Genomic DNA, 20,886 nt, shown 5'->3' on the forward strand with positions numbered 1-20,886 from the left:
CTTATTCACCTGTTTAGCCACCTTAAGATCATTCAATATTCTCATTTCCAGATCCTGTTTTTCTTTTGTGCTTAGAAAAATTTTACCTCCTACGCTGTACTGCTCCTTTGGGTTTTTGCAGCCCAAATTCATGGCTTGGCGTTTTTTAGCATTAAATCTTAGCTGCCAGACTCCAGACCATTCCTTGAGCTTCACTAAATCTCTCCTCATTTTCCACACCTTCCTGGCTGTCTGCTCTGTTGCAGATTTTGGCAATTGTCCGCAAAAGACAACTTTTCTTGACAATCCTTCTGCAATGTGTGTCATGAAAATTTTGCTGCATATGCATTATTTTATGATTTTGTTGTAGCTGATGGAATGAAACTTGGGGGGGGGGATTTTTTTTCACATGAAGCAAAAAGTACTTTTAAAATTAAATTTATAATTATGATTTGATCCAAATATACCCTAAAGGCCTCACTTATAGGGTTGAATGAAGCTACAACCAGTTGAGTGCATTTTTATTTATTTTTTATTTCTTTCTGAAGCAGAATATCAAAACCTTGTTTTTAAAGCTTCAGATTTGCCTGCTCAATGAAATTATAGAAGAGTTGAGAAAAATTGTTCCATATTCAGATTTCATTTCTCTGGCCAGAGTTCACCCCTGATCGAATTAACCTCTTCCCTCATCAACTTTGACTCGCCAGCTATCATTCTAGGTGATTTCAACATGCACGTAGATAACCCTACCCCATCACCTAACTGTGAAACACTACTCACAGCCTTCTCAGCGCTAGGCTTCACTCAATTAGTTAACAAACCTACCCACAAAGCCGGCCACACGTTAGACCTGATCTTCGTTAACGCTGCAATCAAGCCCGTATCTATCCCAGATTGCACAAAGGTCCCGTGGTCAGATCACTACCTCATAACAACTTCATTCTCTATAAAAGATACTAGCCCGGCTTGCATTCCTTCGCCCTCTTTCACATACAGGAAAACTTGCTCCCCAGAAGACCTCAATAATCACCTATCACCACAACTCCACCAACTGGACCTTACAGATCCGAACTCAGCACTTCGATCATGGAATACAATCACCGAAACTATAGCTAACAAGCTATGCCCTTCAATTACAAAAAAACTACACCAGAATTCCTCCAAAAGACAGCCCTGGTTCTCCTCAGAACTAAGAAAGCTCAAACTCCAACTAAGACAAAATGAGGCTAAATGGCGCAAAAACCCAGGAACCAACACCCTTTCAATCTACAAATCATCTCTGCATCAATACAAATCAAGCACCTTAAGATCCAAGAGGGACTATTACGCCTCGAAGATACACGACCTTGTATTCGATGCCAAAGCCCTCTACAGCTATGTAGCCAACCTCACACAAGTAAACCAACCAGAGATTGCACATGACCAAGCTCAATCGAAAGCGGAAGAATTAGCTCTATTCTTCAGCAACAAAATCAACACTCTTCTATCTCAGCTCCCCACTAACCCCACTGTTCCACTAACCACTCCTCAACCCTCAATCAACCTCACTCAGTTAGAAGAACTTGATACAACTTCATCCATGGAGATCCAAGGAATTCTAAGGAAAATGAAACCTTCTTCCCACCCTTCAGACCACATCCCAGCCAAACTACTACTATCAATTCCAGATTCTATCTCCAAAACCCTGGCAGATATCATAAATTGCTCCCTCACACAAGGACTCTACCCTGACAACCTCAAACTAGCCTCACTCAAACCCCTTCTCAAAAAACCAAATCTTGACCCAAACGATCCTAACAACTTTAGACCGATAGCCAACCTCCCCTCATAGCCAAGATAATGGAAAAATTGGTAAACTCACGACTCTCAAACTACCTTGAAGACAATAACCTACTATTCCCATCACAATACGGATTCCGTAAAACCTTAAGCACGGAAGCCCTCCTCATCTCTATGACCGACCACATCATCCTAGGCTTAGACAAAGGACAATCCTTCCTTCTGATCCTACTCGACCTTTCGTCTGCATTTGACACGGTCAATCACTCTCTTCTCATCAACCAACTAACAGCCATAGGTATCTCTGGCACTGCCCTATCTTGGTTTAGAACCTTCCTCAGCAACAGAGGATATAAGGTTAAGATTCATAATAAAGAATCCTCTCTTCACCCCGCGTCAGTAGGAGTCCCTCAGGGCTCATCCTGTCTCCTACCTTGTTAACATTTATCTGTTACCCTTATGTGAACTCCTCACTAACCTCATCTCAAACACTTTCTCTACGCCGACGATATTCAGGTCCTGATCCCCATCAAGGAGTCACTCGCAAAACACTGTCTCACTGGGAAACCTGCCTCCAAAATATCAAACAGCTTCTCACAAGTCTCAACCTGATACTAAATTCATCAAAAACTGGCACTTCTAATCATCACAACCAGAAAACAGCTCCCTCACACACACACTCATCCAACCTTACCAAACACTACCAAGTGAGAGACCTAGGAGTTTCTAATTGACAATCACCTAAACCTGAAAGCGAACATCAACAAAACCACCAGAGACTTGCTTTTATAAGCTCCAAGTGCTGAAAAGAATACGACCTCTCTTCCACACTCATGACTTTAGAACGATTCTACAATCAATCATTTTCGCAAAGCTGGACTATTGTAACACCATCATGCCTTGGTCTCCCTTCATCACACACCAAACCATTGCAAATGGTCCAAAATGCCTCCGCCCGTATACTCACTAACACCAGGAGAAGAGAAACACATAACACCTATCCTGATGGGCCTCCACTGGCTGCCTATCACTTCAGAATATTCTACAAGGCCATTCTCACCATTTTCAAAACATCCATCAATTAGCCCCAATCGATCTTCCATATCCCCCTCCGATTACACTACTCAACAAGACCGACAAGAGATGCTTACAAAGGATCACTTCAAGTACCTCCAGCCAAAACTACCAGACACATCACGCTTAGAGATCGGGCCTTCTCTCCACAGCTGGTCCAACTTTATGGAACTCCATTCCCCCGGATCTTAGAATGGAACCCAGCATCTCAACATTCAAGAAAAGACTCAAGACGTGGCTGTTCACGCAGGCCTTTGCTAACTCCAACATTACTTAACTCCCTTCAATCAACATACTTCGCTAGTAATAGCATTAATAGCCACCCCTTATAATGTTATTATATATATTTATAATTATCTGATCTTCATTTTCCTTCTTACTCCAAGTTATTGATTCCCTGTTACATGTAACTGCTTTTCTGCACTATTGTTCAAATTGTAAAGTTTATTTTAATTGCACCCCTGTTTCTTGTGAACCAGCATGATGGGACTATCGTCTTGAATGTTGGTATATAAAAAAAACTTAAATAAATAAAATAAATACAGTAGAAACACAGAATCATGATGGCATATAAGGACCACAGGGCTCATCTAGTCTGTGCATTCCTGTTGCTGTACCACAAAGCCTACCCAATCTCAGGTTTTACCCTGATATTCTTGCATCCAAGAATTTTTGTGCTATTCCCAAGCTTTCTTGATTTCTTGTTTTGCCTCTACCACTCCACTATGATGGCAGTTCCACGTATCCACTGTCTTTTCTGTGAAGAAATATTTCCTCCTGTTACTCCTGAGTCTACCCACTTTTGACTTGTCTCGTGACTTGTTCTAGAATCTCCTTTCCAGTGAAAATTGTTTGCTGTGTGTGTTATTTATCCCTTTAAGGGGTTTGAATGTTTTTATCATATCACCCCTTTCATTCCTTAGCTCTGGGGCATATATATTTAGTTTCTTAAAGCTCATTTGATAGAGCTTATGGTGCTAACTCATCACCATTTAAGTAGCCATTTTCTGAACTTCCTCTATTCTTGTCTATATCCTTTTTAGAGATATGACATCAAGAACTGGACACAGTAACTCCAAATGAGGTTTCATTAATGGCTTGTATACAAGCCATCAGTGAGCTCTTGATAGCACTTAGTTTAAGTGAATCGGGATGGGGAACTTTGGTACTTAATATGTGGCCCCTTGATTTACAGACATTAATAATGGAAGATGGCTATGAGAACTCTTCAAAATCATGAAATGATAGCTTCAAAATAAACTAGAAACCTGGAAGGATAAAGGAGATTGACTTTTTTTTTTTTTTTTTTGCTTAAGCTGCTCATTGAAGTTGAATCTGTCAAACTATTTTGTGCATATGATATTGCTAATGTGTAATCTTCTGTCCAATTGTCAACAAAAAATTCGAGTGGAGCAATTTAGGGATGGCATGATAAAGTAATACCTTCAGATTTATAAACAATTTTAGAAAGGTTATAGTGTGACTATATTGCAAAGTGCTATGAGAAACAGAACCTTTACCAATTGCAGTTGACCTCTCTACTTTATTTGCAGCATGATTCTGGCACTGAGTGTACTCCTGGAGAATCCAAAAACTTGGGCCATAAGGAGAATGGCAACTACATTATGTATGCCAGAGCTACATCTGGGGATAAACTTAACAACAACAAGTTTTCCATTTGTAGTATTGGAAACATAAGCCAAGTTCTTGATAAGAAGAGGAATAACTGTTTTGTTGGTATGTATTATATCGACAGACTTGTAAATCATTGAAGAGGCTAATGAATATTCTAGTAGTAAATTAATTCTGGAGACAAGGCCAATTAATCAGTGTCTTCAATAGCACAAAGATACCCAAATCCTGCAGTGTGCACTTTTAAGGTCTTTCTGTTCTTAAATTAATATTTTCCTGGCGTGTAGCCAGATGGACTCAGAACGAATGGGTATAGTATGCTCGTGCTAGCAGTTGGAGACTGATCTGACGTCAGCACGGGTGTATATATACCCCCACAGGAAGCGAAGCAACTTAGTAATTTCTGTCTCCAAAGCAGTTTGGAGAGCCTGCACGCTCGCTGAGCGTGTTTTCCAAATTTACTTTCTACTTTCTTTTCACTAAAACTTCTACAGCATCGAGCCCCGCACTCCTGCGGTGATACCCTAAGGTCCCTCCCCCAGTAGAGTTTCCCGGGGTGATTTCCGTGATCCCCCGGAGGTTTAAGTCCTCGGTCCGGTGGCCGAATCGTGGCAGGGACGTAGCCCCCGGGCGAGGTTCGGGTGAGGCATACGAGGCGCCTCTGTCCCGGCATGGACGAGGCAGCGGATGCATATCCTCAAACGCGGCGGTGAAGGTACTTGCCCTCTCCCCCCGCAGCTGGAGACCGCCCGGGTTCCAGCCAGGAAGTGCCGAGGATCAGGTAAGGCGTAAGTCTTTTACTTCTGGTCTCGGAAAGGCCACAAAATGGCGCCCTCCACAGTGGTGTGGCACGCCGTGGAGGGCGCCATTTTGTGGCCTTGTTCAGGTATTGAGCGCCCGTAATAGGCGCAGGTCTATGACTAAGCGCATATTCTATTCCTCATTGTGCGTATATTGCATTATTGCTGAGAGCATATTGCATACAGTTGAGCGTATATTGCTAACCACTGATTGCTGAGAGCATATTGAATACCATTGAGCGTGTATTGCTAACCGCATATTGCTAGGAGCATATTGCATACAATTGAGCGTGTATTCATGACCGCATGTTGCTGAGAGCATATTGCATATCATTGAGCGTATATTGTTAGCCGCATATGGCTGAGCGCTTGTTGTCTTCAGGGTATATTGCTGCTGCATATTATTATTAAGCGCCTGTTTTATTAAGCGTATATAGCTGCCGCATATTATTATTATTAAGCGCCTGATGTATTCAGCGTATATAGCTGCCGCTTATTCTTATTGAGCGCCTGTTGTATTAAGCGCATATTGTTGCCATATATTAAGCACCTGTTGCTGCCACATATTATTATTGTGCGCCTGTTCTATTAAGCTGTTGCCGCTTTTTATTCAGCGCATACTTTTCAATGGAACAGAACGCCTCAGCGTCTTCAGCGGGGGCGCCGCCTGCCTCCGGCATTAAAGCCCTCGGCCTCTGCTCCACATGCCAGCTTCGAGCCACGCACAGTGAAGAGCCAGACTCCCTATGTGCCCAATGTGAGGAGGCCGTGGGACCATCGGGCCAGGACCAGTCTCAGCCACGATTTGCTGACAGTTCCCCAGGGGCTACCCCGGATTTAGCGGTCAGTCTCGACCAATCGGGAATCCCGGGGGATCTTGTACCCCGGCAATTAGAGGCTGCTTCAATTTCCTGGGTGGATCTCTTTAAGGGAGATTCATGCCTTTGTACAGATACAAACGGCTTCCCGTCCAGGCCCTGCGGTTCCTGCTATTCCTGTTGTTCCTGCTGTTTCTGCGGTTCCTGCGGTGGCTGCGACTGCGGCGGCTGCTGCGGTGGCGGCTCCTGCGGATCCTGTTCCTGGACCCTCACGCCCTTATCGTGAGCGGGACCTCCCGCCGCTGGACAGTCCAGATCAGTCAGACCAGGAGGTTTCACCGGACGAGTCCGAGCTCCCGGACGAGGGGGAACTTCCCCCAGGGATTGAGCCATATCGAACCATGAGGTGGTTCTTCCCTAAGGAGGATCTCTCCGACCTGGTGTCTCAGTGTCTGGCGGAGTTGGATATTACAGGTCCCAGCGCTACGGTACCCTCTGCGCAGAACCCCCTGCTGGAAGGTCTTCGTCCTACAGCCTGCCATTTTCCATTCTTGCAAGCAGCACAACAACTGATAGATTTAGAATGGGCTGCACCAGTGGCTTCCTTCAAAGGGGGCCGGGCCCTGACGGGCATGTACCCACTGGCACTGGCTATCCAGGACCTGCTGGCATGCCCTCAGGTGGACGCCTTGATTAGCGCTGTGGTCAAGCGCACTACCATTCCAGTTGAAGGGGGGACGGCCCTCAAGGAGCCTCATGACCGGCGACTGGACGCCATTCTGAAACAGACTTTTGAGGTGGCAGCTCTCTCTTTGCGGATCGCAACCTGCTGCACAGTGGTGACGCGTGCCTGTTTCTCACAGGTCAGGAACAACACTCCAGCAGCAGACAAGGAGTCAGCTCTCTCGTTCCTCACGGATGCTGCATCAGACCTAGTCCGAACAGCCAAGGGGATCTCATCCTACGTAGCTGCCAGGAGGCAGCTCTGGATCCGGAAATGGTCAGCCGATGCGCCTTCAAAGACACGCCTCACCAGATTGCCCTTTAAGGGCTCTTTCCTCTTTGGCAGCGACCTTGATAAACTGGCCAGCACATGGGGCGCTTCTCCAGTACCTCGACTGCCGGAAGATCGGTTCTGAAGGAACCAGCGCGCCTTTCCAAGGCCCTCCAGGGGTAGAAGCTCCCAGCGCTTCATTCCCTACAGGAGTCACTACCAGGCACCTCGTCCTCAGGCCCGGAATCAGTCCTTTCGGACCAAGCAGCGCAAGAGGGGAGCAGGCCCGGGCTCAGGCCCTGGCCGCACCTCACAATGAGAATCCGCCGATCCATCCGGGGGACGGAGCCATAGGAGGCAGGTTAACCCTATTCTACCCCAGATGGGTCGAGATTACGTCGGACCAGTGGGTCCTCACCATCATCCGAGAGGGATATTATCTGGACTTTCATCACCTCCCTCCGGACAAGTTTGTGGAATCTTCCTGCCCCACACACAAGAAGGAAGCATTGGAAGCTACCCTGGCGAGGCTCCTGTCCTTGAAAGCCATCATCCCAGTACCTGCCTGGGAAGTGAATTCTGGACACTATTCCATTTATTTCATGGTACCCAAGAAAGGGGGCACCTTTCGGCCTGTACTGGACCTCAAGTCAGTCAATCGATACTTAAAGGTCCCGAGGTTTTGCATGGAAACTCTGCGCTCCGTCAAGACCGCAGTACAACCAGGAGAATTCCTCACGGCATTAGACTTGTCGGAAGCCTATCTGCATATCCCGATCCATCCGGATCATCAGCGCTATCTATGCTTCGAGGTTCTAGGACGCCACTTCCAATTCCGGGCTCTGCCCTTCGGGTTGGCCACGTCACCGCGGACCTTCACCAAGGTGGTCGTAGTGGTAGCAGCGGCACTCAGACGGGAAGGAATTCTGGTCCATCCCTACCTAGACGACTGGCTGATCAGGGCGAAATCACGAGAGGAGAGCCATCAGACAACCGACAGAGTGATCGCCCTTCTGGAAAGCTTGGGCTGGGTAATCAACCTCAGCAAGAGTTGCCTACAGCCTTCCCAGTCACTGGAATACCTGGGCATACAGTTCGACACCCAGGCAGACAGTCAGTCTCACTGCCAAGAGAAGGTTGAAAACTTCAGACGCGTATCCAGTACTTGATGGGAGCCAGTCGACCCATAGCCTGGGATTATCTGCAGGTTCTCGGTCTCATGGCATCCACCCTGGAAGTGGTACCTTGGGCAAGGGCCCATATGAGACCTCTACAACACTCCCTGCTCTCTCGCTGGAGCCCCCGTCTACGGAACTATTCCACGCACCTACTTCTGCCGGCCAGAGTACGGACCCAGTTGCGGTGGTGGTTGCAGTCCGACCACATGAGCAGGGGGTCGAAGATGTCCTCCCCCACGTGGACTCTGCTCACCACAGATGCCAGCCTGAGCGGCTGGGGAGCACACTGCGAGGGACTCACCACACAAGGGCGGTGGAACAGAGAAGAGTCCGCGTGGAACATCAACCGTCTAGAGGCTCGGGCAGTCCGATTGGCATGTCTTCGATTTGCTCACAGACTGAAGAACAGAGCAGTCTGAGTGATGTCCGACAACGCCACCACGGTGGCATACATCAACCGTCAGGGCGGAACCAGAAGCCGACAGGTATCTCTGGAGATCGCCCCACTGATGGCTTGGGCAGAGGCGACTCTTCAGGACATCTCCGCCGTCCACATTGCCGGGAAGGACAACACCACGGCAGACTTCCTCAGCAGAGAGAGCCTAAATCCGGGAGAGTGGCAGCTGTCACCCACAGCCTTCCAGATGATTGTGGATCACTGGGGGATTCCGGACATGGATTTACTGGCGGACAAGTCCAATGCTCAAGTACCCAGATACTTCAGCCGCAAGCGCGACCCGTTCTCACACGGAATCGATGCCCTGGTTCAGCCATGGCCTCCAGGGACTCTGCTATATGCCTTTCCTCCGTGGCCTCTGCTGGGCGCCATCATCCACAAGATTCAGAAACACCGGGGCCTAGTTCTTATAGTGGCACCAGACTGGCCAAGAAGGCCTTGGTACGCGGACATGAGAAGACCTTCTACGTCAAGGTCTACGTCAAGGTCCCATCCTCCACGAGGATCCGGCTCAATTCTCTCTTACGGTCTGGCCATTGAGAGGGCTAGACTGAAGAAAAGAGGTTCCTCGGAGCCCGTGATAGATACACTCCTCCGAGCTCGCAAGTTTCCCACATCCCTCACCTACGTAAGGATCTGGAGAGTATTCGAAGCATGGTGCGACACTCATGGCACCAATCCACATGCGACCACGATCCCTATTGTGTTGGATTTCCTGCAAGATGGACTTCAGAAGGGTCTCTCCCTCAGCTCCATCAAGGTTCAGGTGGCTGCGCGGTCTTGCTACGGCCCCAGGAGGGATGGCAAGACTATCGCCAAGCACCCAGATGTTTCTCGCTTCCTGAAAGGAGTCAAGCATATCCGTCCGCCACTGCAGTGGCCTGTGCCCTTATGGAACCTCAACCTTGTTTTGGATTTCCTCGCAGGATCCACCTTCAGACCCCTTCGGGGCCTGTCTCTCCGTTCTCTAACCTTGAAGATGGTGTTCTTGCTGGCTGCATGTTCAGCACGCCGCATCTCAGAGCTACAAGCACTGTCCTGCCGGGATCCATTTCTCAGGATCACTCCTGAGGCTATCCATCTTCGCACGGTTCCCTCCTTTCTACCGAAAGTGGTTTCACAGTTTCATCTTAACCAAACCATATCCTTGCCTCCCACGGCGGGTTTGAAGAAATCCGAAGAAGGGCGTTTATTACGCCATCTCGACATTGGCAGATTGCTGCCCAGATATCTGGAAGTGACACAAGAACTACGGAAGACGGACCATCTGTTCGTCCTGCACAGCGGGAAGAAGCAAGGTGAAGTGGCCTCGCGGCCCACCATCGCCCACTGGATTAAAGAAGTTATCCGAGCAGCTTACGTAGAGGCTGGGAAGTCTCCGCCTCTACAGGTCAAGGCTCATTCTACCAGAGCACAAGCAGCATCCTGGGCGGAATCCAGGATGCTGTTGCCTGCAGAAATATGTAAAGCGGCGACATGGTCCTCCCTCCATACCTTCTCCAGGTTCTACCGTCTGGATGTCCAGGCCAGGGAGGACTCAGCATTTGCGAGGGCGGTCCTACATGGTCCTCAGGCAGCCTTCCGCCCAGGCTGGGAGTAAAGCTTTTGTACATCCCATGCGTTCTGAGTCCATCTGGCTACACGCCAGGAAATGTTGAGATAATCTCCTTTTCCTTAGTGTAGACAGATGGACTCGGCATCCTGCCCAGCTGCCTGTGTACATGGGTTTCACCGATTCAAGGTAAGCCATGTCATCTGTTTACATAACAGCATCCCCTTTTGCCAGGTGTCGATGCCTTCCGGTTGGGAATGCTGGTGGTCTCCAGCTACTATCAATCGGTCAGGGGAATCTTGTTTCACTATTTCACTGAGCGTCAGTACACACATCCATAACAGCTTTTGCAAGGAAGATTACTAAGTTGCTTCGCTTCCTGTGGGGGTATATATACACCTGTGCTGACGTCAGATCCGTCTCCAACTGCTAGCACGAGCATACTATACCCATTCGTTCTGAGTCCATCTGTCTACACTAAGGAAAAGGAGATTATCAGGTAAGTAATCTCAACATTATATTACTAATAGGTTTGCATTTTTGTGCATAAATTTAACTTTTTCTTGCCAAGTGGAAGCCTAGTTTAGTTAGAATTAATGGTATAAGTACAGTATTTAAGGAAGCTTTTAATGCATAAAGCTCCTCCTGTATCTCAGACATGTTAAACACATTACATGATAGGACTTAGTCTTTATATGCTCTCTAGTCTTCCCAATTTACGTTTTTGCAATATCATTTCTCACAGGACAAGCAGGATGGTTGTCCACAAATGGGTGACATCGAGGATGGAGCCTAACCACGGAAAACTTCTGTCAAAGTTTCTGGAACTTTGACTGGCCCCTACTAGGCATGCCCAGCACGACACCAACCCTGCAGCCAGCAGGGGTCCCCTTCAGTCTTCTTTTTTCCGCGCAGCAGTAGCCACGCGGTTAAGGAGCTCTTACCACATTCCTGACAGGAAACTCTTCTTGAACTTCTTTGAAGTAAAATTCGCCCCACAGGGGTCCCTCCTCTATCTAAATTTAGCCCGCGGTGTTTCGGTAAGTTTTTTGCCGTTTTTTGCCGATTACCGTTGAGTTTGGCCTTCGCAGCCTGTTGGCCGTCTACCGTCCCGCGGCTAAATTTTTGGTCAATGGCCATGGCATCGGGGTTCCGTCGGTGCCCAGATTGTATGCGCACTATGTCTATCACAGACCCTCACAGAGTCTGTGTATTATGTTTAGGGAGTGAGCATGATGTCCTGACTTGCACCAAATGTGCCCTTATGACACCAAAAGGTCGCAAAGCCATAATGGAGAAGATGGGACTCCTTTTCCATGCTCACACTCCGACGCATTCCATCGCATTGACGTCCTCGGAACCGGCACAGTCGAAGTCCTTCCATTGTCGGCAACCTCCCGGTGACTGTCTGCCATCGACGTCTCCACGACCATCGACTCCCGTCCCTTCCCCCGAGGATCATGGGAATCGGAGGGAAAAGCATCGACATCGCAAGTCTCGGACCATCGAGGAATCAAAGTCATCGACCTCGGTACTGTTCGAGCCGCCACCCAAGAAGTCTCGATCAGAAGTGGCACGTCCACCTCTGTTTCTGAGACACTGAGGCAACCCTCTCCCCATCGGGGTTTGGGAGCCGCGATTCCACCAGTGACTGTGGTCCCTCCGGCTCAGCCTCCCTCTTCTGCGGAGCCGGGTATTGTTACCCCAGGTTTCCGGGAAGAACTGGACCGGCTGGTCCAGGAGGCCATCGACAAAGCGATGCAATGGTTCCAGACTCCTTCGGCACCGACTCCGCCACCGAGAGTGGAACCAGTCACCGACCCGATTCCAGCAGCGCTGGCACCGCTGCTCGCCCGGATGGAAGCGCTCATGACTGCCCTTCCACCGGTGATACCTGGGTCACCGACAGCACCGGTGCGCTCCCCGATGCCAATTTCATCGGGTGCAGAATCGCTGTATCGAATTCCTCCTTCGGGAGTAGTCCCATCGATGCTGTGTCGTCCATCGCCACCGATACATTCCTCCGGGGCGATACGCACATCTGCTCCATCGATGCCTTCGATGCCCGCACTGATGCCTCCGGTTATTCCCTCGGGATTCTCGGAGCCTCATCCGGGACCTTCAGGTATCCAACCCCCTCGTGGTCCTACAGGTCAACAACCTGACCCTTATGACACCTGGGGTGATGATACTTCCACAGATACCGATGATTTACCGTCACCACCCTCTCCTGCTGAAAGCAGAAAGCGTTCTCCCCCTGAGGACCTCTCTTTCACAAATTTTGTGAAGGAAATGTCAGAATTGGTCCCTTTTCAGCTTCAATCGGAGCAAGATGACAGGCACCAAATGATGGAATTACTCCAATTTTTGGATGCCCCAAAAGTCATCACTTCCATTCCAATTCATCAGGTTTTTCTAGACCTTCTAAAAAGGAATTGGGAAACTCCTGGATCTGTTGCTCCAGTAAACAAAAAAGCTGACTCTACTTACCTTGTACAGTCGGCACCTGGCTTTCAAAAACCACAGCTAGACCACCACTCTGTTGTGGTAGAGTCCGCTCAAAAGAAAGCTAAAAGAATGAAGCCATACTCATCCATACCTCCTACCAAGGAGAGCAAGTTCCTAGATAGTATAGGCAGAAAAGTATACCAAGGAGCCATGCTCATTTCCAGGATAGCTTATCAGCTGTATATGACCCAATACAACAGGGTCATTTTTAAGCAGATACAAAAATTTTCAGATACCTTACCAGAACAATTCCAACACCACCTTCAAACCCTCGTACTTAAAGGATTTGAAGCTGGAAAGCATGAGATAAGAACATCTTATGACATCTTCGATGCTTCCACTAGACTATCTGCTACAGCCATTTCAGCAAGACGCTGGGCTTGGCTTAAGTCTTCTGACCTTCGCCCGGAGGTTCAGGACAGGCTGTCCGACCTGCCCTGTTTAGGGGATAATTTGTTTGGTGAGCAAATTCACCAAATAGTTGCTGAATTAAAGGATCATCACGAGACCCTTAAGCAGCTTTCATACATTCCTTCTGACTTCCCTTCTAAACAACCTTTTAAGAGGGAACCCAAAAAGTCATTCTTCTGTCCACGGAAGTATTATCCCCCACACACCAAGTCTAGGTCAACGAGGCCATATCAAAAGCCTCAGCCTCGCCAACCTCGAAAGCAAAAGCTCACAACAGCTCCGCAACCAGGCCCTGCGTCGGGGTTTTGACTTTCACTTAGAGAGCAGATGCCTAGTCCCTCTATCAAACATACCAGTAGGAGGTCAACTAAGCCACTTTACAGAAACATGGCATCGCATCACCACAGATCAATGGGTGCTAGCGATAATTGCACAAGGTTACCATCTAAACTTCCTAACTCTTCCTTCGGACTCTCCACCTCTGCAAGCGTGGAGACTTACCGACCACTCTGTTCTTCTAGAGCAGGAAGTTTCCCTTCTCCTCCAGTCCAACACGGACTAGGGTTCTATTCCAGGTACTTTCTGATCCCAAAAAAGTCAGGAGGACTTCGACCAATCCTGGACCTACGGGCTCTCAACAAGAACCTTCACAGAGAAAAGTTCAAGATGGTAACCCTGGGCTCTCTTTTCCCTCTGCTGCAAAGAGAGGACTGGCTCTGCTCTCTAGACCTCAAAGACGCTTATACCCACATAGCAATAACTCAGTCTCATCGCAAATACCTCCGATTTCTAGTAGGCCAAAACCACTTTCAATACCGAGTACTCCCATTTGGCCTAGCATCCGCACCACGAGTTTTCACCAAATGTCTCGTAGTGGTTGCAGTGTTCCTCAGGAAGGCAGGCGTCCATGTCTACCTCTACTTGGACGACTGGTTGATCAGGGCCACAACCCAGCAAACCGCTCGGTCTTCTCTGACCCTGACAATCCGAACTCTAATTTCTCTAGGATTTCTTGTCAACTACGAGAAATCCTACTTACTCCCATCTCAAACCTTATCCTTCATTGGAGCAGACTTGGACACCTTACAGGCAAAAGCCTTCCTTCCTCATCAACGGGTTCAGACCCTTGTGTCCCTAGCTTGCCAGTTGCAGTCTCAACCCACAGCAACAGCTCGCCAATTTCTCATTCTGCTGGGACACATGGCCTCCTCAATTTATGTGACTCCAATGGCCCGTCTGGCCATGAGTCATGCAATGGACTCTGAAATCACAATGGATCCAAGCCACTCAGCCTCTGTCGACCATTGTTCGCATCACCGATGCACTCCATCTGTCTCTTGCCTGGTGGAAAAATCAGTCCAACCTCCTACAGGGCTTGCCCTTTCGCCCACCAGATCCTTAAGTAATTCTCACCACCGCTTCCAACCTCGGCTGGGGAGCCCATGTAAACGGTCTACAAACTCAAGGATTCTGGTCTCTAGAGGAAGCCAAACACCAGATAAATTTCCTGGAGCTTCAAGCAATCCGATACGCTCTCCGGGCTTTTCAAGATTGCCTATCAAATCACATAATCTTGATTCAGACGGATAACCAGGTGGCCATGTGGTACATCAACAAACAGGGAGGCACAGGCTCCTTCCTTCTCTGTCAGGAAACTGTGCAGATTTGGGCAGAAGCACTCTCCCGTTCCATGTACCTCAGGGCCACCTACTTGCCGGGAGTAGAAAATGTTTTGGCAGACCGGCTGAGCCGTGTCTTCCAACCACACGAGTGGTCACTCAATCCCTTGGTAGCGACCTCTCTTTTCCAGAAATGGGGTTATCCCCACATAGACCTCTTTGCGTCCCCTCAGAACCACAAAGTGGCCAATTACTGCACTCTCATTCGGTCTCAGCACTCTCGGCCCAGGGATGCATTCTCCCTCCCGTGGACAACCGGTCTGCTTTATGCATTCCCTCCACTTCCTCTTCTGTCGAAGACTCTTGTGAAGCTACGTCAGGACAAGGGAACCATGATCCTGATAGCACCACACTGGCCACGCCAAGTGTGGTTTCCCATACTCCAGGATCTCTCCATCCGCAGACACATTCCCCTGGGAAACGGACCTGCATCTGATCACTCAAAACGACGGATGCCTCCTCCATCCCAATCTCCAAGCCTTGTCCCTGACAGCATGGATGTTGAAAGGTTAGTCCTTCAACCACTTAACCTATCGGATTCAGTTTCTCGTGTCCTCATCGCTTCATGAAAGCCTTCCACAAGAAAATCTTACTCCTACAAATGGAAAAGGTACACATCATGGTGCACTTCGCAGTCCCTTGATCCCCTTTCCTGTCCAATTCCTAAATTCTTGGACTATCTTTGGCATTTGTCAGAATCAGGTCTAAAGACCTCTTCCATTCGAATGCATGTCAGTGCGGTAGCCGCCTTCCATAAAGGTATCGGGGGTGTCCCTATTTCAGTACAACCCCTTGTAACACGCTTTCTTAAAGGCTTGCTCCATTTGAAGCCACCTTTACGTCCTCCGGCCCCATCTTGGGACCTTAATCTGGTTCTTGGTCGCATTATGAAACCACCCTTCGAACCTCTTCACTCCTGTGACCTTAAATATCTCACATGGAAAGTGATTTTTCTTCTGGCTATCACTTCAGCTCGCAGGGTTAGTGAGTTACAGGCCCTAGTTACCTATCCGCCTTACATTAAACTCCTGCAGGACCGGGCAGTACTCCGCACTCACCCTAAATTCTTACCTAAGGTAGTTTCGGAGTTTCATATTAATCAATCCATCATACTACCTATTTTCTTTCCCAGGCCCCACTCCAACTCCGGGGAACAGACTCTGCATACCCTCGACTGTAAACCTGCTCTAGCTTTCTATCTAGACCGTACAGTTGCCCACAGGAAGAGCACTCAATTATTCGTCTCTTACCCACAGGTTAGGGCAACCTGTGGGTAAGCAGGCTCTTTCCTCCTGGTTGGCGGACTGCATCTCTTTCTGCTATCAGCAAGCTGGCATTCCCTTTCAAGACTGTGTTAAGGCACACTCTGTGAGGGCCATGGCGACTTCAGTAGCACACCTTCAATCGGTGCCACTTCCTGACATCTGCAGGGCTGCTACCTGGAGTTCTCTCCATACATTTGCAGCCCACTACTGTTTGGACAAAGCTGGAAGACAGGATTCCATCTTCGGCCAATCTGTCTTGCGTAACCTTTTTCCAACATGACATACCAACGCCCTTCCGCCTACCCGGTGGGGTGCGGATGTCCTCTACCAAACTTCACCCCAGTTGTTGTGCCTGTTGCACGCCGTTGGGTATCTTTGGTGCATGTTCGGACATCCTCAGCTCGGTACTCACCCATTTGTGAGGACAACCATCCTGCTTGTCCTGTGAGAAAGCAAATGTTGCTTACCTGATGTAACAGGTGTTCTCACAGGACAGCAGGATGTTAGTCCTCACGAAACCCGCCCGCTGCCCCGCGGTGTTGGGTTCGTTTTTCTTATTTTATTTTTTGGCACTGCCTGTAGCTTTGAAACAAGACTGAAGGGGGACACCACTGCTGGCTGCAGGGTTGGCGCCGTGCTGGGCATGCCCAGTAGGGGCCAGTCAAAGTTCCAGAAACTTTGACAGAAGTTTTCCGTGGTTGGGCTCCATCCTCGGTCACCCATTTGTGAGGACTAACATCCTGCTGTCCTGTGAGAACACCTGTTACATCAGGTAAGCAACATTTGCTATATCCCTTCGGATCTGTAGCTTTCCTGTCTCCTCTTTCCAAATAATGGTCCTTTGTAGTTATCCCATAATTTCTTGAATTCTGTTACTGTTTATACTTGCAATAATTCAACTGGGTGGTTATTTGTATCCTTTATACCTTTCTGTGAATAAATATTTTCTAATACTACTCTTGGGTCTACCCCCTCCACCGCTTTGAGCCTCATTTATAATGACAGCTTCTGGCTGAGCACAAATTATCTGGGATACAGTTCATAAATGTGGCCATTGGCTAGATCTTTTTATGAAGTTAAATTCCTCCTTTTTTTTTTTTTGTTTTATCCAAGTGTTTTCTTACAGGGTGCCCGGGTCAGATCATTTTTTAATTGAGTTTTATGCTGATAGATGTGGGTACAATCCCATTAAAAAAGTTTAGAACGTTTCAACTGAATTGGTTCAAGGTAGATGCCCTCCAGAATGTATCTCGAAAATTGGTGCGGCTGATATTGCAAAGGTGTATAAGGCTTTCTTCTTTTGGAGACTCTCTCTCCAGAACTTTCTTGATCAGGTTGCCCCACAAAGATGGAAGATGACTAACAGGAGTCACAAAACCTCTTGGTTTCACCCTGAACTAATAAATTACATTAAAGCAGCAACTTAGATGGTTCAAGAGGCATTGGCACAGGATTAATTCTACGAGTGACCATGAGGCCAATATGAATTTGTTAAATGATTTTAGGATTAAGGCTAATTATTGTAAGTGTAATTTCTTTGCTTCCCAGATCCAGGTAACACCTAATCATTCCCAAGAGTTTTTCTTGTATTGTAAGATCCTTCACTACTTCCTGTACAGAATTGGCCACTGTAAGGGAAGGACCATATGGTGAAAAATTTGGCCTTTTTTTTTCTTCATGAGAAAATCATGTTATCTGTTAGATACGTCAAGGGTATCAAAAGGGGTTATCTGTTTCTGATATTGAACCTCCAGTCCTCAGGGATTCTTTTTTCTGAGGTATCAGAAAGCAAAATTTGTGACATCGTGTCTAAATTAAATACCAATTTTTGTCCTCTAAATGAGTTCCCTAATGAGGCTCTAAAGTGCTTGAGACAGGATTTAGCCAATTAGTTGAGTACTTTTGTAAATGACTCCTTAAAAGAGAGGCATGTTTCTGAGCTCTTGAAAGTTGCTATTGTCCATCCAGTTATTAAAATAGCTATTTTGGACTTCAGTGACCCATGAATTTTCATCCAATTTCTAATTTCCCTTTCTTGGCAAAGGTCCTAGAGAAATCAGTTCTAAGCCAATTTCAAAGTTTAATTGAGCAGTTCGTACTGGATCCCTATCAATATGGTTTCAGAGCTGGCCACAATACTGAAATGTTGCTGCTCTCTCTTTTTGAGGATTGATAGTGGCTCAGGGTTCTTTCTGATTCTCCTTGATTTAAGTCGCTTTTGACATAGTGGATCATTGGTTATTGCTGAAGTAGCGGAGACAGATTGGTTTTGGTGTCACTGTTTATGAATGGTTTTCATCTTTTTTTTACAACAATGAACTCTGTTTTCCACCTCTGTTCAGAGCCCTTGGCTTTTATACTAAGCCTGGGTATCCCACAGTGCTCAGCACTTTCAGCGGTTTTGTTCATTGCCTGTTGCACCAGTCTGTCAGGTCCTCGCTAATTTAGATGTTAGCTATTTGCAGACAGCATTCAGTTTGTTGCTGTCAAGAATTCTATCCGTGAGTCAATTTTGAGAATCTCTGCATGTATGCACATCTTGAAAGCCTGATAATCAAAGCATAATTTGATATTAAATGCTGAAAAAAACAGTCCTGTATGTAGCAAGATTTCCGGTCATTGAAATGCCCAGCTCCTTGTCTGTCAATGGAATTGAAATCAAAATCTCTAGGAAAGTGAATGATTTGAGAATAGTAATGGGTGCTATCCTTTTCCACCATTCTCATGTAAGCAAGGTTGTGAAAAATGTTTTTTCTAAATTGTTTGCTGCGGAGGTTGCACCCTTTTTTTGTCTGACTGATTTAAGAGCCATGGTTCATACCATTGTTTCATCACTAGATTACAGTAATGCCTTATATCTTGGTTTGCCCAAGGCAACCTTATCTTTACAGCTAAATCAAAATGCATAAGCATGAATTGTCATTGGACCCCCCCCTTAAGACAACATGTATACCTTAGAGGGCATATAGGATAGAAATATTAAAATACTTCACGGATATTTATAGCATTTTTATACCACTTATCAAAATTTCTAAGCGGTTTACAGGTAAACATCCATAATCTGATACAAGTAGACAATCAATAACATAATATAAAACCTTCTATAAGTAAAAACAATGAGATTACTAAAGAAAGATAAAATAAAAAATAAAATAGTACAATATAGACAAAAATAATATAATCAATATTTCCCATTAAAAAAAACATATTGGATTTAGGACTGTATGTCAAAATTACTAATACCAGCAAATTCATGGAGACTTTCAAGCAGTAAATTCTTGCTTAAATAGGTTTTTAATCACTTTTTGAATTTCAGCAGTGACACTTCATCTTTCATGACCTTGGGCAAACTGTTCCATAAGAGTGGATCTTGAATACAGAAGAGTCGCTCATGGAATTCATCAAGCTTTATCAGCTTGAAAGAGGGAACACAAAGTAAATTTTGGGACGTGATCTCAGGCTATGCACAGGCTGGTAAATTTTCAATGTGGCATTAAATGTGGCTGGAACTAGCCCACTAACACTTTTAAAAACTAGCAGAAAAACTTTGAACTTAACTCTCCAACGTGTGGGCAGCCAGGGATGCTTCGTAAGAGCAGCTGTAATATATGTAAATCCTTGAATATCATTCTCCTTTAGGTAGCCCTTCTCTGGACTGCCTCTACTCTGTATATTTTGAGGTATGGCCTTCAGAATTGGATACATTGCTCTAGATGAGGTCTTATTAGTGGCTCATACAGAAGCATTATCTCCTTTTCTGCTGGCTCTAGCCATTGCCTTTTTGTACCATTTTGCAGCCTTATAAAATATGATCACCCAAAACTTCTGTTTTGTGGTCTTGGTCCTTTTTGGTTTTATGTTTCATGTAGAAGCCAGTTCTGCAAATGTTTACCACCTTGATTGATTTAGTCCAGGAAGACAGTATATAAATGTTTTTAAATAAATCAGTATCTCATTCCCCATTGTGGACGTCTCTCTTGGCTTCTGCATACCAAATGCATAACTGTACAATATTCTTCCTTTAAACCATGTATACTTTCAGGTGCTTTTAAAGTGGGCAATATTTTAAAAAGCCATTTTAGCCAGGTAAATTAAAAAATTACTTTTGACAATTGTCCTTATGTCCAATTATGTGTGTTTGCAGTATTGTTCTGGGAGAAGCGGAGGTAGGAACATCCTCACTGAGTTTAATTAGCAATATCTCTGGGAGGAGGTTGGTCTCTGGACCTGAAAGTTAATGGTGGGACAAGGGGGGGGGGGGGAATCACAGGCTGAAGGCTCGCCTAGAGTGCTTAATACCCTTGCACTGGCCCTGTAGCTGAGAACATGCTGAGAACTTGTGGTCAGTACAAGAAATGCTCATTCTTTCCCTTTTTAGAATTTCCAATGGGCAGGTTATCCGCCTCAGGATTACACTCATTAAATATCTTGATCTCTACCTTTAACCATGTCTAGGAACTTCAAATTTCCAAGCAAAGAAGCATTAAATCACCAGGAAAAAGCTTTTAGGTCTGCCAGATTTCAAACACCACCATCACAGGACTATGATCTGAAATCTTACAAGGTAGAATGTTACTCCCCTGTATGTATGCCAAAAAAGTAGGGGGAACAGTCTATTCTACTGTAGGTTCTGTGACAAAGGGGAGTAATATGTATAGTCCCTTTTGTTTATGATAGTGTTACCAAACATCTAGTAAGTTAAGAGTTAATAAGCTTCGAATGGTCCAGATCCTGCACCAGCAATCTTGATGTGGAGGACC

At 46.6% G+C, this 20,886-nt stretch overlaps 1 protein-coding gene across 4 annotated transcripts in view; it reads left to right on the top strand.

Moving 5' to 3' along the window:
- The window catches only part of ADAM10 (ADAM metallopeptidase domain 10), a 482,781-nt gene that overhangs the window by 373,581 nt on the left and 88,314 nt on the right, over positions 1 to 20,886 (top strand). For all 4 annotated transcript variants that reach the window (XM_029574420.1, XM_029574421.1, XM_029574419.1 and 1 more), the window contains exon 10: positions 4,386 to 4,569. In XM_029574420.1, the coding sequence (XP_029430280.1) occupies positions 4,386 to 4,569 (184 nt within the window). The remainder of the gene's footprint in view (positions 1 to 4,385; positions 4,570 to 20,886) is intronic.

The sequence above is a fragment of the Rhinatrema bivittatum genome, chromosome 13, assembly GCF_901001135.1.
Source record: "Rhinatrema bivittatum chromosome 13, aRhiBiv1.1, whole genome shotgun sequence".
NCBI lineage: Eukaryota > Metazoa > Chordata > Amphibia > Gymnophiona > Rhinatrematidae > Rhinatrema > Rhinatrema bivittatum.